The sequence below is a fragment of the Thalia democratica genome, chromosome 6 (genome assembly GCF_965202585.1).
Source record: "Thalia democratica chromosome 6, ktThaDemo2.hap1.1, whole genome shotgun sequence".
In the NCBI taxonomy this organism is placed as follows: Eukaryota; Metazoa; Chordata; class Thaliacea; order Salpida; family Salpidae; genus Thalia; species Thalia democratica.
Window position 1 is genome coordinate 43987423 of NC_139170.1, and position 17353 is coordinate 44004775.

A 17353-nucleotide genomic window follows, 5' to 3' on the forward strand; every position below is an offset into this window, starting at 1 on the left:
TAGATTGAAAGCTATATATAGTTTCAAGTGTTAGATTATGTATTTTAGCATAAGTTTAAATTAAGAGTTTGATTTAGAAAAGTCAAAAAAATTTCTCAGCTTGATCTGTGGCAACCCTGTATATACTTTAAAAAGAAGTTTATTGAGTTGATTTATATTTCATTACTGCATTTTTGACAGACTAAGTAAGATATATAAATACTTGCAGGTTTATAAGGCTACAATTGTGTTTTTACTTTGTCAAAGTTTGAAAATTGTCAAAACTATAGAATTACAGTTAACTATTTTCTATTTTAATAAAGTGTCATATCTTAAGATCTTTTGTTTTATTTCTGTTTCAGTTTTATGGTATTTTAAAATGTATTTTTAACAAAATTTACTAGTTCTATCCTAAATGTTGAACCCTTGACTTAGGGCACTGTTTATATACTGTCTAAGTTATTTTTGTACATTCTTTGTACATTATTTGATATGTTTGTATACTTGAGTTTGTTGTAGTGTTTTTAATCTCTTAAACTACCCAATTTTTATTTTACCTTTAATTCTCGTATGGTAACCAAGTGTCTTATTCTAAACAGTAAAAACTTATTTATATATCTATAAAATTTAATATCAAGCAGTTTAGCAAAAACATTCTACATTTTAATTAAGTTTCTGTTTAAAGTTAATAAAGCTACTTGTTGTTTTAAGTTTACATTCATTAATATTGATGCTGTTATGCTGTAGTCTAAGTTTATTAAAGTTTACAACACACTTTGATAAAATCTGTATATAAAAATACTCATTGTAACTAATTTAGTTTCATATAAAAACTGTAATTTAGTATACAAATATTTAACAGAATTATCTTCTTAATTCTTTAAAAATAATTTTCAGAAAACTTTTATAGTTAATATTGTAGCTTAGTTCAAATTTGATTGTTGATGACTCTTATCTGTGGTAGATACAATCTGCTGTTTATACATATAAAGGTAAGTAATTACATTTATTCCTAGCTAAGTTTAACATGTTTATATAATTTTACTAGATAGTAGTAAAATCTAATGCTATGAAATGATAGTTTTGAATCAATTAGAGTCCTAGTACATCTAAGTTCCATATATAGAAGTTTTGTCTTAATCAATTGGTGTGTTACCAGTTAAGTAGTTTCAATAGTTTGAAAACATTTTGAAGACCTCAAGTATTTAACTATATACAAAAAATAGAACATTGTTCTTATAAAGTGTTTAAGTCACGCAAAGTTTTAAAAGCCATCTAAACAAATTTTTGATGATTTTAACAGTTATTGAATTTTGAAGCTGTTTTTTTTTTGACCAAATGCTTTTTATACAACTTTTATAAGGATAAAGAAGTTTTTCACAAAGTATTAGAAACATAATGATATTCTAAAATGAGTTGATTTTACTTCAAAGCGTTAGTACTTTTTTAGTGAAGAACATTGCTCAAGCTATTTTAAAAACTGGATCTAAAGTATTAAGTACTGTTCATAAAAAAAATCTTATAGCTGAATTTAACTTAAAATGAATACCATAAGTTGTTCAAGTTTTTTTACAACAAAACATGGTAATAACATTATGATTAAATTACTAGTTTTCAAATAACTGTATTAAACTACTCACTTTTAAAGAGACTTTTTAAATCAAAACTTTGTAGTTCAAAACACATTGATTTAAGTTAAAATTTTATATATTAATATCTATACTGAGTTGAATAGTAGCTGTTTTGTAGTCCTAATTTTTTCCTGTATAAATATAATAATGATTAAGTATAAAAAATACTTATATATTTATTTGTCCAACTAAAACGCTTAATTTCATTTTTCTACTTGAAGTACCATATAAAATTATAATATTTAAAAAAAAATGGTACTGTATTTAAGCTGATTTTTTATTTTTGGGTTGGTAGTTTTTAAACATATTTTTTTAGAAAAAGTGAAACATTATTCATGGCTTTTTCAGCTCTCAGATATATGTTTCTTGCTTCAAAATTTTTTATGGAATCATAGTTTTGATAAATTTTAAAAGACAGTACTGTTTCCACATTCAGAAAAATATTGTGTTTCATAAATAATATCTTTTGAAAAAGGTTTTTAGAGGCCAATAAAGACAATTTATACTAACTTGAATACTTTATAGAACTTGTAAAATTAACAGCACAAGGCTTTTTTACATAATTAAATAAGAAAAGGCTCTTGTTATAAGTTCTTTAAACTAAGCTAGTTTTTAAAAGTTAAACTAAAATATATAAAAAAGTTAGTCTAAATTAGACTTTTCAAAAGTAAAAGTACATATAAAGATATTTATGAAGCGATTTTAAAAAGTTAAAGTAATTAAAAGTTCTTTAAACTAATCTATAATTTTATTAGGTAAGCGTTTATCTTAAGTTAGTGAATTACCAAGTAGAATAAAAATTTTACAAAAAAGTTGCCTACTTTTCATAATAAATGTGTAAAGTTGCTGACTTGAACAATATTTTAAATTAATTGTCATAGAAAAAAAAATATTATTATTGTTTAATATCCCCTGGTAGACATTGTTATTGATATTTGACTAACCCTAATAAATTAAGTTTGTCAACACTTAATGCAATTATTGTAAAGCTATTTAACAATTAAAGTTTTACGTATGAATTTTATTATGATCATGCATATCAGAGAGCATCAGTTTAATTGCCTTAGTAAACAACTAATGAGTTATGTCTTCTTAGAGCTATGCTAGTTTTTATATGTTAAAGGGTCTTTATCTTTGAAATAAAGCTGGTTTACTTTCTAATTTATTATGTTGTTTTGATTTTGTATTGGTAGTTTGTGAACTGAAACTCTTAGAAAAAGTGAAACAATATGGCTTTTTTTACCAGTTTTTTGTTTATATTAGTGAACATTAAACAGTTTTATAAGGTATAAAAATAAACATTTTGACAAACTTATTTGATTTTCAAAGTTAATTCACTCGATAAGTGAAAGGGACATCTATACACCAGGTCTTTGGACCAAATTTTTTGAGCGCATAATTTTTTGTTTAATTTTTTTATTGTTCAATAAACAATAATAGAAAAAATGATTCAATTGAAATAAGGTTCAACCAAATTAAACTGTAAAATAGTTGATAGTAGTTAATTATAAACGAGTTTAAGAATATTGATTTAAGTTTGTATTTCTTGATAATTTTTGTTTACAAAATCAAAACAAATTTCATTTGAAAAAATTAAAAAAAAGCAAAGTTATCAAAAATTTTGATTGCAAATCAAATACAATCAGACAGTAGACTTTTTCGTAAAAACCAATGCTTAATTGTTTTAAAAAACTGGAGCAAAATTTCAAAGTAAAATAGTTTCGTTTGAGGTTTTTGTCATAACCATAATTAGTTTAATGTAAATAAAGTTCACTTTTATTTAATAAAACAATAAGTTTGTTTTTTATTTCATGCAGTAAAAGTTTACAACAATTGCAAACATTGTAATCAAGTAGTAAAGATAGTTTAATGCAAGGTTTTTCAAACTTTTTTCATAAGGCCCCCTATATAGATGTAAAAAAAGCTATGGCCCCCTCCGACAAAATTTCTCAAAAAACTACTATCGAAAACTTTTTTTTACTCATCATTGTCAACTCCAGAATACATAGTGTAAGTTCAAATTATGGCCTCATGGCCTCCTTCACTACTCACATCCCCTACTTTGCTGCTTATGGTCCACTTTGGGAAATCGTGGTCTACTGTAAGAAAAATATAAAAATATTAAAAGTACATATTTTAATTTTTTATGTAATATTGTTATTACAACTCTTTATAATACAAAACATTTGATATTTTGCCTAGATATATTTTGTAAAATTTAAGAATAATACAATCTACTAGATCACTTTTTATCTTATAAATTCTTTTAAATTTGCAGTATATTTAATTTTGGTTTTAATTTTCTTAAACTCTGTATTGATTTAAGACCTATAAAAAAGTATAAGCACTAAATACTTAGTTTATAACTTAAACTTAAACAGAAAAAAAAGCTATATGTATGCTTGTAGCAATTAGTTACATTACTGTATTTACATTAAGACACAAATAACTAAAGAGTATAATATTCACTTTTCAGATAAACAGGACACTAGTATCAAAATGAAAGAAAATAAGACTTCAACTAGTCCAGACTAACAATTAGTTTCACTTCAAAAGAGTCTTTCTAAAGCACAATGCTCAAAAAGAGTGAGTAATTGGTTTCAACTTACACATTGATATGTTTCTTAATGTCTCAATATTTTTTACAAATAACAATAGCGTAAAAATATTTAGTTATCAAATTTAGCATGCTTAAAGTTAAGTCTTATTTGTGTTATTATTGTTAAACCTTTTAAAAATAGTGTTTTTTTACTGGGTAATTTTTTTCAAGAGTAAATAGCTGCTGTTGTACCAGTGCAATTAATTATATAAATAAAATTTTGTCATCTAACAAACTATTAGCTTTAAAATTAATAGTTTTTATAGTTCAGATAATTTGAAGTTGCTGCAATTTGTTTTTATTTTGACTTATTTTAAGGTTTTTAGTTAGCTTTTAAGTTATTATAAACAATTTAAATTTTACTATTATTAATCTATAAAAAATCAAAAAACCAAAAGTAGTTATTTTTTGATGTACATAAATTTGATTTTTAAAACGTTTAATATTTTAATCAAAGTTTAAATAGTTTGCTTTTAAACAGGCCCAACTAACAGTGGTATAATCAAACTAAGCTGTAACTTGTAAATTATAGTATATTTTAGATTAATAGTATAAAAATCATAAGATATGAGTGACCATAAAGTACATTTCATCTTTGATGTCTTATTTTTAAACTATATTTTATTTTAACTTTTATATTAGACAAAAAAACAATTTATTTTACACATCTAAATTCATAGTATAAGTTTTTTTGTTTATTTTTTACTTTCTTTATATTTTTTATATAGTTGAAACATATGTGTAAGTTAAACAATTAAAATATTGAACATAAAGTTTTATTGCACGTGGCATTTTCTTAAAGGTCTACTTTCAAATTGTATGGTTTAAAGTAGTTTATACATTCATACTGGTTGCCCTTATATAGATATATTTAATGTGTTTAATTGAAAGCGAAAACAAAGTATTTTATACAAGTGTAATTCCAAATTGTTATTTTTTTTACCATAATGTGATTGTAAGGGTAAATCATTTTTTTCACAATGGTCATAGTCGGAGGCATCAATAGGTTTCTTGTGGGGGGCGCAAACTAAAACGTTAAATAAAGACTATTTCACTAAAACTCTATGTTCTCCTACGTTTTTTGAGATAACTACCTCAAACTTGCAGGAAATGTTCCTTGCAGTATTTCGAAAATTCTGTCGAAAAAAAAAAATTGAGAAAATAAATAAATAAAAATTTTATAAAAAATATAAATAAAAAAAGACAGTTTTTTTTGTTTTTTTTATCATAAAATTTTTATTATTTTTAAGCCTTGTATGTGCATTATTTCTTGCCATATCTTTTTGAATATTATATATATTTTAACTAGGGATTCCCAAAGTGGGCGATATTGCATTTTAGGTCAGGAGGAAATAACTAGCAAGAGTGTTTGAAAAAAAGTTGGTACTTAGCTACTAGTAAAGAGGCCAAATCTAATAAAAGGGACAACTAATTTTAAAGTTCTACCAAGAAGGCGATTATAAAAATTAAGGTAGGAACTTCTAATTCTCACTTAAGTATATTTAAAATTTATAAGTCAATTTATGTTCCCGAATTTAACATAGAAAAGGTTATATAGTAAACTTACAGCCAATAATATATTTATTTAATCTTTACTCTATAATTTGCTAAAGTTTATAGCCTTACAATATCTTAAACATAAATATTGTACAAGTTTAATAATATCTGGCATGTTTTTTATTGTTTTTTTATGTAACTATAACTCAAAGCCAGATGATTTTGCTAGTTTCATTAAAAAAGTCTTTTTTTCTCAACTTTTTATTTTGTTAAGCATATTTTAAAAATCTTATTTCTGTTTAAATCTTCTACAAATAAGCAATAATGGATACAATTTTTTGATTCAAAACTAAAATAAATTTACAGTTAAAACTTTTTTTTTCCATAATTCTAATTAGATAATTACTACTAATATTTTATACAAGTATTTATGTTTAGTCGAATTTCTGAAACATGCTTTTTTAATTACTTATGCCACGATGCTTAATATTTGTACACGTTGAAATTTGTTAGTCTAATTGGTTTAGATATTTTGTATTGATGCTGCTGTTGTAACTAGGAAATTAATTATAGTAACTGACTATTTACATGGTTATTTACTTTTACTTGCCTTGATTGAATTAATCATTCTAGTTGTATTAAAGAAGAGAAATTTCACAAACTTTATACCTCAAAAGTTTGTTTGGTTTAGTTTTAGAAATAATTTGTTTAAGCAGACAAACTAAACTGTTTCGTTTAAATATTTTCAACACATTGTTGTCAAAAAGACCAAATTAGCCTTACAGTTAATCTCGCTTTAGCTAATTAATGGTACTTCTGCTTTTTTTTTTCGCTAAATGAACTTATAATGATTTAAAAAATCTAAATACTAATGTTTTTAGCGTACTTGAGTTAAATAAAAAGACAACCATTTAAAAAAAAAGTTTATATAGTATACACTTTTGAAAAGCACATAAAATTTTCACTGTTGAAACAAGAAAGTAAAAAAGACAATGTACTCGCTAATCGTGTTTTTTTTTGTGTGATTGAGTGCGCTTTTTCCGACGCGTAATGAGGAACTACTGGAGTTTAGTGTTCCCCCTTGCAACGCTTCTTTTGTTGCCACGTGGAATTCCGCTGTCACGTGACATTCCGCTGCTCGAGTTTTGAACTCCGTACGCTTGACTGTAGGAAAAAATATAATTAAATATGGAAATAAATCTGGTTTAAACTTTATTAGAAGTTATACCAATAAAATGTTTATTTTTGATAGATTAGTTACTAGTATTTTTTCTTTGTCTACATTTAAATTTAAAAAAACCATATTTGAAATTAATCATTATATCTATAAGTATTAAGATAGTAGTTATGAAGTCTTTAATTATAAATAATTTTGTGATTATTCAAAATATTTTCAAACACAAATTTACTATTCATACCAAATTATAAATATAAATTTAATTAAACAGGTCTATAACCAACTTGTACATTGCCATCAAAGCGCAGAGAGTGAACACGAGCTGATAGAGGAATACTAAATCCGTCCAGTAAACAGTACGGGTCATGAATGGTTCGGTGCAGCGCTGTAGACCATACTTGATGCAAATCGCCATCCTGAGCAAGTAAATGAAGAAGAACATGGTTTTAATTTTTTATACTGTCTGTTTAAGTTGAGTTTTTTTTTTGATAAAACATGTAACAGTGGTAAAACAAGTTTAAATGATTGTTGGTTGTTGTTTCAGTATATAAAATAAATGCTGTTTTAAGACCTTTAATTTTTTTTTATAATATACTTCGGTTTGAATTTATTTACTAACTTTTAGGTTATTTAAATGTAATACTTTTCATAACTAAATGGTGTTTTTCCGAAATTAATTTTTATTTGTTATGCATTTCTTTAAATTTTAAAGGTTTTAATACCAATGTTTAATTTATTTTGAAAGGTTATAAACGAATACATTTCATATAATTTCTTGAAGCTATTATTACAATAACTATCAGTTCTTTCATTAGTTTATGCTTAAAACTTGCTGAAATAGCTTTTAACTTTATCTCACATAATTCCCATTCATTGGTCTCAACTATATTTACCTGCTCTGTATAAGCACTTGAAACTTTCGCTTTTTATACTAAAAATATTAATTTCTCCATTTCAACTGATTAGCTCAGAGCAAATTTATCTAAATTACTTCTGCTTCAACTAGTTTTTCTATTTTCAATATTGAACTTCAATCCATTTCTAACTTTCTTAATTAAAACTCTCTAAGTAAATTTAGATAGCCAAAACAGATAATTTAGTCAATTTAAGTACGTTATAATTAATTTTATTAAGTTTATAATATATTAAATTCGATATTTGATACTGTTTTGGTGTTTTTTTTTGTCAAAATAATTGTTTTAATTTCACAAAGTGTCATAATAGTTCAAAACTTGAAAAATTAGAGCTTATAAAAATGGTTTTTCCACAGTATGTTTATATTTTAAGAACACTAAAACACACGAATACTGTTATGAAAATCTTAATTTTATTTTTTAAATAACAATATGTTCCTTGTTTATGTTTAATTTAAATAAATCAAGTTGATTATTTTAATCAAAGTTTAATGTCAAATAAAGAGTCAACTTAGTTTAAAAATTATGACCAGCAATAAGCTAGATACCAACTATTTATACTTTTTGTAATTAAAAAATCTAACCTTTTTCAAACGTTGTTTTTTGTAATAGTACATTAATGTGAAACTTAGTAGCACAAAAACAGTGAACAATAAAAACGTTTGAACAAAAGCTTTTGTATCATTTTCGAACAAATTTCTAGTATAATGAATTTTTTTACGATTTTCTTTTGTGTTTTAAAAACTAATTTGAAGTTTTGCGATGTACAAAAGCGCTTGAAAGTAGTTTTTTTTTGTGTTTCTGCACAAACAGTCGTACAATGAAGAACATTTTGTGTAAAACAAAGAAAATATTCTTTTGTTCTAGTTTCTAATTCAATGTTTAATGAAATTATTTATGAGTTTTATTATAAGTTGAAACTTATGTATTTTTTATACACTGAAGAAAGTTTTATGTAAAACTACTCTAAAACAATGAGTAAGTTCTTTTTGTAATAATTTATCATTCTATCTTTTATTGTCAGTTATATATATGTAATTTATTGAAATGTACGATTTTAAAAATACTGAAACATATGTTTCATAAAGACAAAAAGATTGTCTTTAATCTTCAGCCAGTTCAATATTGAAATAAAAAGCACTTTGGTAAACAAAGATGCAAAAGTTTCCAAAAAACAAAAACAGTATGACGTAAGAATTGAACAAAAAAACAATTGTTTTTTTATAAACTTTTGCATATTTGTTTACCAAAATACTTTTTATTTTAAATTTGAACTGGCTGAAGATTAAAGACAATCTTTTTTGTCTTTATGAAACATATGTTCCAGTATTTTGAAAATCGTACATTTCAATAAATTGTTTAAAAGCCCTTCAAGTGGGCTCAGTAGAAGGTGTTCAGGTTTAAATAATAACCTTATTTTATATGTGTATAGATATATATAAACTTGAATAAAAACTTAAATAACTTAATTCTATATATATATATATATATAGTTTATTACAAAAATTCGATTTCAAAATAGTAGTACAGATGTTTCATAAAGCTGAACGCTAAACTTCAAGTGGGCTCAGTAGAAGGTGTTCAAGTTTGAATAATGGCCTTATTTTATATACGTATATATACATATATATATATAAACTTAAATAATAGCTTGAATAACTTAATTCTATATATATATATATATATATTTATAGTTTATTTGAAAAATTCGATTTTAAAATACTAGTACAGATGTTTCATAACGCTAAACTTCAAGTGGGCTCTGTAGAAGGTGTTCAAATTTGAATAACCACCTTATTATATATATATATATATATGTATGTTATACATTTTATATGTAAACATACAGTCATTATATATATGTTTATACTAATAATTTAATATTAATTATGATGTCATAATAGAATAAAAAACATAACTATCGAAATAATATAATGCTTTTTCACTCATAACAAAATATATATATCAATTTTGGATTCTTATGAACTAGGAATCCATTGTCCGCATAATAACTTTAAAAGATAAACAAAGTATTTTAATTAAGATATATTGCGTTTTTTAAATTTAAAGTTTGTCAAGTATGTATGTTTAGTGATATTTTTTGCTTTAATTTCATATTCCTTACTATAAAGAAAACTGATTAAAAAATGTTATTAAAAAAAATTACAAATACATCTTAATAGTATAATCACTTACGAGAGAGTATTTTAATTCATTTAGTCATAAAAGTTATACAATTCTAAAAATGTTACTTATTCAGATATGCTTTTTACTAATTGTTATTGATCTAATAAATAGTTTTTTCGGCTGAGTTGAGGACAGAGGAGTTTTGGATAGATCTTGCAGAGACCTTGAATGCGAACTAGAAGATGCTAGAAAGACTATACAAGTAAATAATAATTAATTAAGAATTGTTATCTAACAAATCAGTTAAGTAGTTTCAGCTATTGAGTTACTTTTATTAAACTTTTTAGTTTAAAATACTTTAAAGTATATGCAATCTAATAGTTTAATATTTGAAATATTAAAATACTTCGAAAAGCCACAAAAAAAAAGCTAGATAAAATTCATATTCAACCACATAACACCAACAAACTTTCTAACATGCGATGCAGCAGCAGTTGTCGGACACGGAGCAGGCGAACGCCAAGAGGCTGATCGAAATCACCACCAGGCACCGGCAGGAGTCGGAACTGGAGATCGAGAGGCTGAGGACGGCTCAGATTCAGTCGGAACGAACACTGGAGGCGCGCGAGAGAGCTCACCGGCAGCGCGTCAAGGGACTGGAAGAACAAGTAAGTTGTGACGTCACATTAGTTGATTACTTTTGTTGTTTACTTCGCCAAACAAGTTTATTGCTGCTTTTTATTTTTTTATAGGCTTATAAAAATACTAATGAGAAAGTATTTGTTTATTTCTATATGCTTAGATACTAAGTATAACTTAATTTTTCTTTTATTTAGCTTGTAGTTAAAAACTGTTTTTAAACAAATATTTTCATTTACAGGTAGCCACCTTGAAAGACCAGTTGAGTCAAGAAATTAGGAGAAGGAGACACTGAACAAAAACAAAATTTTAGTTTCGATTAAACCAATATTTTTCCTAAAGACTGTATTTTTTACGCTGTGAGTTTTTTTTACTGTGCTGATTTTACGTCACTGTTAAATGATTTATTACGTCACTACATCTTAAATATGACGTCACAGAACACTAGTTAACGAAGCAGTCGATACTAGCTTTCAGGCTGTGATAAAGTTGACCTCAACTGACATAACTTTTTTTTACTTTTTACATTACTTTCACCTTTTCAAACCGTTTTTAGCACTGTGTTTATTTTGTTTCTGTTCTTTTTTCAGCTTTTTAACGTTTTTTTTTTTATCTTTTTTGTCTTCTTTAACTTTAAAATACTATAAATTTTTGTATATACAATTTCAATAGCTTTTTGTATCTATCCTAGTTTCTGTAAACTTTCTAATTGGTAGTTTTAGCTGTCATCACTTTTTTTTGCCTAATTTTACTTTCTGCGCTATTTGACTGAAAAATTTCACGAAATTGTTTTCCGTCCTCTAACTTCACTTATTTTTACAGACAAGTACTTTCTCTTATATTTACTTTTTTAAACTTTCAGTTTTCGTATAATTACGCAGAAGTTGTTTTTTTTATGTCGCAAAAATTCAAATTTTTAATAAAGTTTGTAACAAGTACCTAATGTAGTTTTTTATAGCTACTGTTTAGTTTTTTAAAATTTATCTCAGAGTAAAGTTTAAAATATAAAAGGAAGTATACTTTAAAACCATCCTAATCTTTTAAAACTTATCGATCTATTAAAACAAAATGAATAAAATATTTTTCAATTTTTTTGCAGGACAAATTTATTAGTTAAAATACTTTATCTTATAAATATATTAGTATTATGATAAAAATTTTTAACAATTAAAACACAATTTTTATTTCTAAGTATGTTAAAAAAAATTAAAAAGTTTATTTGAGTGTAATAGTAAACAAGCAGCTGTTTAACTTCATACAATACTAAAGTTTTAGTATTGTCTTGGTCATTTTTAATACAAAAACACATGTCGTTAATTTCATTGTGCACATAGTCTATAAAAAAGTTACGCAGTAATTTAAACATAGTGTATTGGTAAATATAGATAGAAAGCGCAACTATTAGACTCATAGGTAAGTAGTGCATATTTGAAATTTTCTAAACTGTGTATATGGTATAAGAGTACACTGAAGTTAAACTTAATATTTAACCTTCAATTCGGTCCGATAATTGTAAATATCATTTAATATACAGCTCTGATCTTTATATAATATTTTAACTAATTTTTTAAGTAATAAAAACTTGATATTATTTTCTTTGTTACAATTAAGGTTGATTAATATAAAGAACTAAAGTCACAACTTATTGGAGTTTATTTTTTACTCGGTTATAATATTAAATGATTCTAAAGATTTTTTTATAAGTTTAGTATTAATGATAATAAGTTTTTCTTTTAATACATATAACAATTGTAACAGTAAATTGAATACACTAATATAAGATCTGTTTTAAACAAGGTTGAATTTCTAGAGAATTACTTGTGCTTGAATGATATGGATTTATTTTTTCTTACTGTAACATGGTTGACTCCCAAAGTCAACGATGCCATAGTCTGTCCTTCTGAGTAAAATATGATCCGTAACGATAGGAAAAATAGGGGTTGAGGTGTTGCTGTCCTTTAGTAAACTCCTTTAAAAAATTTGAAATTTAAAAAGATTTAATATCCCTTAACAATAGGAATTTTGAACACATATGTATAGATATAATTTTTTTCAATTAAAAATTAGACTTTTCTGTGTCTATCTTCCCCACTTTCTGCAAAATAAGCACTGACTGTTAAAAATGTAACTAAAATAATTAAAATACTTTTTCCAATTGACTATGCTTTTTATTTTCTTGGAGATTTTAATTTACCAACCATTGACTGGACAATTCCTAGCACAGACTTAAATAATTCATATAAGTGTTTTTTTGTCTTTCACGGATAATTTTTAACTCAGCTAATCAAAGGTCCAAATCAATAAAATGGAAACATACTTAATCTGTTAGTTTGCAATAATTTTGGTCTAGATAGAATCATGTCTCATTCAGTATTTTTTTAATTAACAAATACGTGTGACCATAACTCGGTTTCATTAAAAACTAAAATTCAAAGTCAAAAAGTTATCAACGCTTAAAATACATATAATTTTAAAAAGGCAGATTTTGAAAATTTCAATAATTTCATGTCAAAATATATTTGGACTTTATTATTTAACAAGTACTAAATCTATATATTTTACTCAGAAGGACAGACTTGTTTCAGTAAGAAAAAATAAATCAATATCATTCAAGCACAAGTAATTCTTTGAAAATTCAACCTGTTCAAAACAGATCTTATATTAGTGTATTCAATTTACTGTTACAATTATCATATATATGAAAGAAAACTTATTATCATTAATACTTAACTTATAAGAAAATTTAATATCTTTAGAATCATTTAATATTATAACCGAGTAGAAAGTAAACTCCAATGAGATGTGACTTAAGTTCTTCATATTAATCAACCTTCATTGTAAATGGAAAGGATTACAAAATTTTTACGACTAATTTGTCAGCTCAATTCAAACCTCAATTAAACGTTTTGTAATACCTATTCCAAAAATAACTAAAGCAAGTCACCGATGTTGGTGACCCAACATCTAAAGCCTCAGTTTGGTCAGAGTGACTTACTGTGGGCAGATAGTCAACCTGACCTTTTTGTTCAGACTTTTCCTGCAAGCGGGGTGACCTTCTAACAGGCTTATTTTCAGGACCCGCTGCAGGCAACTTATCATTAACATTCTTTAAGTGGGACATAGTACTATAACTTATTTATAAGTGCTAATTTGTAATTATCAGTGGAAAATATATAAAACACTTAAAGCTACTCTAGGCTATTTTATATAAATCAAACAGACAGTTTTAAGTGATGACTCTTTATATAAAACAAAACAAGAAATAATAGCATATACAAAATTATAAATTACTATGACAAACTTTTTAGAAACTACAATCTATTTAAATTTCTTCAAAAGACTTTAAACAATAAACTAAAAATTAAATAAAACTTTTAGTAAAGAAGAAACTGTAAAAGAATAAATTATTAACTATAAACCTGGCTTAAATATTAAAACAATTAAATACCAGTTAAAATGTTCACTTTTAATACAAAACAATACTTACAATACACAATCACAATTCAATACAAGGTAGTTCCAGCTGCACACCAACTCACCAACTGCTTACAAATACACTGACTGTCATTTTCTGATATTTAGTTGCATCAGAATTAGTTTGAAACACGTCAGATGATTCTCATTGGCTGGTGCAATGAAGCGTGTCAAACTCAAAATATTCTCTGAGCTCAACTTTGAATAATGAATAATGCACGTATTCATTACACTATCTTCTGTAGTCCTTTTTTTTGAAGAGGATTATCACTCTATCCTCTGCTTGCCTCCTGCTAGAAGAATTCTAAGGTGATGTTCACCTAAATCTAATTGGTAAACAGCAAAAAAAACAAAATAAAAGGAACAGTGTAAAGAACAAATAAATTCAAAATAGTCATGAACTAATTTAAAAATCAAACTTAAGTAGAATTAATAGGAGAGAGAAAAATTAAGTATTTGGTTTTCACATAATAAAAAAATTTTATATAATAACATAAATTTTATCAGAACAACTAACTCAGTAAAAAAATCTTAGACAACATAATAAAAAAAAATGGTGTCAACATAATAGTATTTGCACAATAAATAAAATGAAATATCAATAAATTTACGGTTACAATTCCAAATATTATTTTTACTATAAATAGATAAACAACTCTTAATCAAAATATTAAACTCAAAAAAAAATCTTTGGCAATATAGTATCAATTGGTACAAAAAAAAAAAACATATGTTTAGTCATACAGAATCATCACTCAACTGTCATGCCTAACTTAACCCAAGAATACAAAGAATTTTATAAATTGATTAAGGATATTTTAGAGATCATAAATCATCAGAGCTTGATGTTTCGGCGTAATTTATTGGAATTTTACGTTCCCTTAAATTGTAATTACCTGTGGCAGAAGATTTTATGTCTCTGGGCACGTAAGCTTTCACGTTTCTTATAGAGACTTTTACTAACCCCGAGTTCTTCTGAATTACCATGCTTTGTTCTGAGCAAGAATGAACTATATACGGGCCGTGATAAAGTGAACTAAGTTTCCGCTTGTTTTGTCTTCTGAGCCATACCCATTCACACTCGAATATACCTGGTTCATAATAAGGCTTATTTTTATAACGTTTGAACTGTCTACCAGTTTTTGCCATTGTATTTAAAAAAGTTTCGGTATCTAATAAATTAGGTGTGGTAATGAGTGAATTTTCCTTAATTTCATTGAACATTACACTACCCGAAAGGTTGAGTGATGCCCCTAGGGCATACTGAGATGGGGTGTACAGTGACCCTTCCACAAAGGTATTATTAATAGCTGCAGTTATTAGGGGCAAATGTAGCGCTCAATTTGTCTTATCGGACAAAGCACGAAGTGCTACATTGATAGTTTTATGTTGTCTCTCTATAAAACCATTTGTTTGGGGGCTGTACGGGCTAATTAAACGATGGTCTATGCCCAACTGTTCGAAGGCTTCAGTCAAAACAGTATTTACAAATTCTCGGCCATTATCGGAAACGACCACTTGTGGGACCCCAAACGAACCTACCCAGCATTGAAAAAAAGCATTCCTAACAGTCACAGCTTTTTTATCTGGAATTGGCATAGTCACAAGGAATCCTGTTGCTCGGTCTTTAGCTGTCAAAATAAATTTATTGTTGCAAGAAATCTCATTTAACGGACCCACAAGATCTATGTGAACAAACTGAAAACGTTCAGTATTGTCCGGAAAGAAACCAATTTTTGGCCGATTATACCTGGCAACCTTTGTTGCTTGACATACTACACAACTTTTGACCCAGTGTGTTATGTCTTTGATCATAGTGGGCCAGTAGTAGTCTTTTGCAATGGCCTCGATTGTTTTCTCTATGCCCAAGTGCAATCTATCATGAGCCATGTTGAATACTCTTAGGCGCAAGGCTTCGGGAAGAATCACTCGTTTATTGCCTTCCTCTATCACCACTGCTAATTTTTCTGGTTCTAGATATTCAATTCTTTTATCCATTTTACGTACATTATCCATTAACCCTGATTCCTTAGCTTGTAATGTCGCAATTGCTTTCTTATTTATTTTTTTAGAACTAATTGCCTCTGTATCTGTGTTTTTTTCTTCCGAGCTAAAACAATCTGAGTTTATGAGTGGGTCTTCGTCAATAATACTGTAATCATCTGACTCACTGTCACTTTTATTCGACTCAGACGTGTACACATAATCTGAATCCTCTTTGCATACTTTCACATACATCGCCGTGCTTTGTGGTGGTCTACTCAAGCTATCGGCCACCACGTTTTTTATACCGTCAATATGTTTTACTGTTGGATTAAACTCTTTTATAGCACATATCCAACGTTGTTCCGCAGGAGATTGGTTAGCCACCTCATTTGTAATGGCCCTTTCTACTGATCTACTGTCAGTTCTAATAATTGTGGGCTACCGATGTTGGTGACCCAACATCTAAAGCCTCAGTTTGGTCAGAGTGACTTACTGTGGGCAGATAGTCAGCCTGACCTTTTTGTTCAGACTTTTCCTGCAAGCGGGGTGACCTTCTAACAGGCTTATTTTCAGGACCCGCTGCAGGCAACTTATCATTAATATTCTCTAAGTTGGACATAGTACTATAACTTATTTATAAGTGCTAATTTGTAATTATCAGTGGAAAATATATATAAAACACTTAAAGCTAATCTAGGCTATTTTATATAAATCAAACAGACAGTTTTAAGTGATGACTCTTTATATAAAACAAAACAAGAAATAATAGCATATACAAAATTATAAAATACTATGACAAACTTTTTAGAAACTACAATCTATTTAAATTTCTTCAAAAGACTTTAAACAATAAACTAAAAATTAAATAAAACTTTTAGTAAAGAAGAAACTGTAAAAGAATAAATTATTAACTATAAACCTGGCTTAAATATTAAAACAATTAAATACCAGTTAAAATGTTCACTTTTAATACAAAACAATACTTACAATACACAATCACAATTCAATACAAGGTAGTTCCAGCTGCACACCAACTCACCAACTGCTTACAAATACACTGACTGTCATTTTCTGATATTTAGTTGCATCAGAATTAGTTTGAAACACGTCAGATGATTCTCATTGGCTGGTGCAATGAAGCGTGTCAAACTCAAAATATTCTCTGAGCTCAACTTTGAATAATGAATAATGCACGTATTCATTACACTATCTTCTGTAGTCCTTTTTTTTGAAGAGGATTATCACTCTATCCTCTGCTTGCCTCCTGCTAGAAGAATTCTAAGGTGATGTTCACCTAAATCTAATTGGTAAACAGCAAAAAAAACAAAAT

The 17353-nt window shown here is 26.6% G+C and overlaps 1 protein-coding gene and 1 long non-coding RNA gene across 2 annotated transcripts; both read left to right on the forward strand.

The window, feature by feature from the left end:
• The first annotated feature begins 876 nt into the window (after window positions 1-876).
• LOC145838549 (uncharacterized) lies at window positions 877-7376 on the forward strand. The gene is made up of 3 exons (XR_014370034.1): window positions 877-971; window positions 4087-4196; window positions 7155-7376. It is a non-coding gene; the product is annotated as an uncharacterized LOC145838549 (long non-coding RNA).
• Window positions 7377-8771: 1395 nt separating this feature from the next.
• LOC145839111 (rootletin-like) lies at window positions 8772-11459 on the forward strand. The gene is made up of 4 exons (XM_082946721.1): window positions 8772-8775; window positions 10110-10186; window positions 10416-10592; window positions 10805-11459. The coding sequence occupies exons 1-4, from the start codon at window positions 8772-8774 to the stop codon at window positions 10856-10858; spliced, it is 312 nt and encodes a 103-aa protein (XP_082802847.1). The 3' UTR covers window positions 10859-11459.
• Window positions 11460-17353: the final 5894 nt, after the last annotated feature.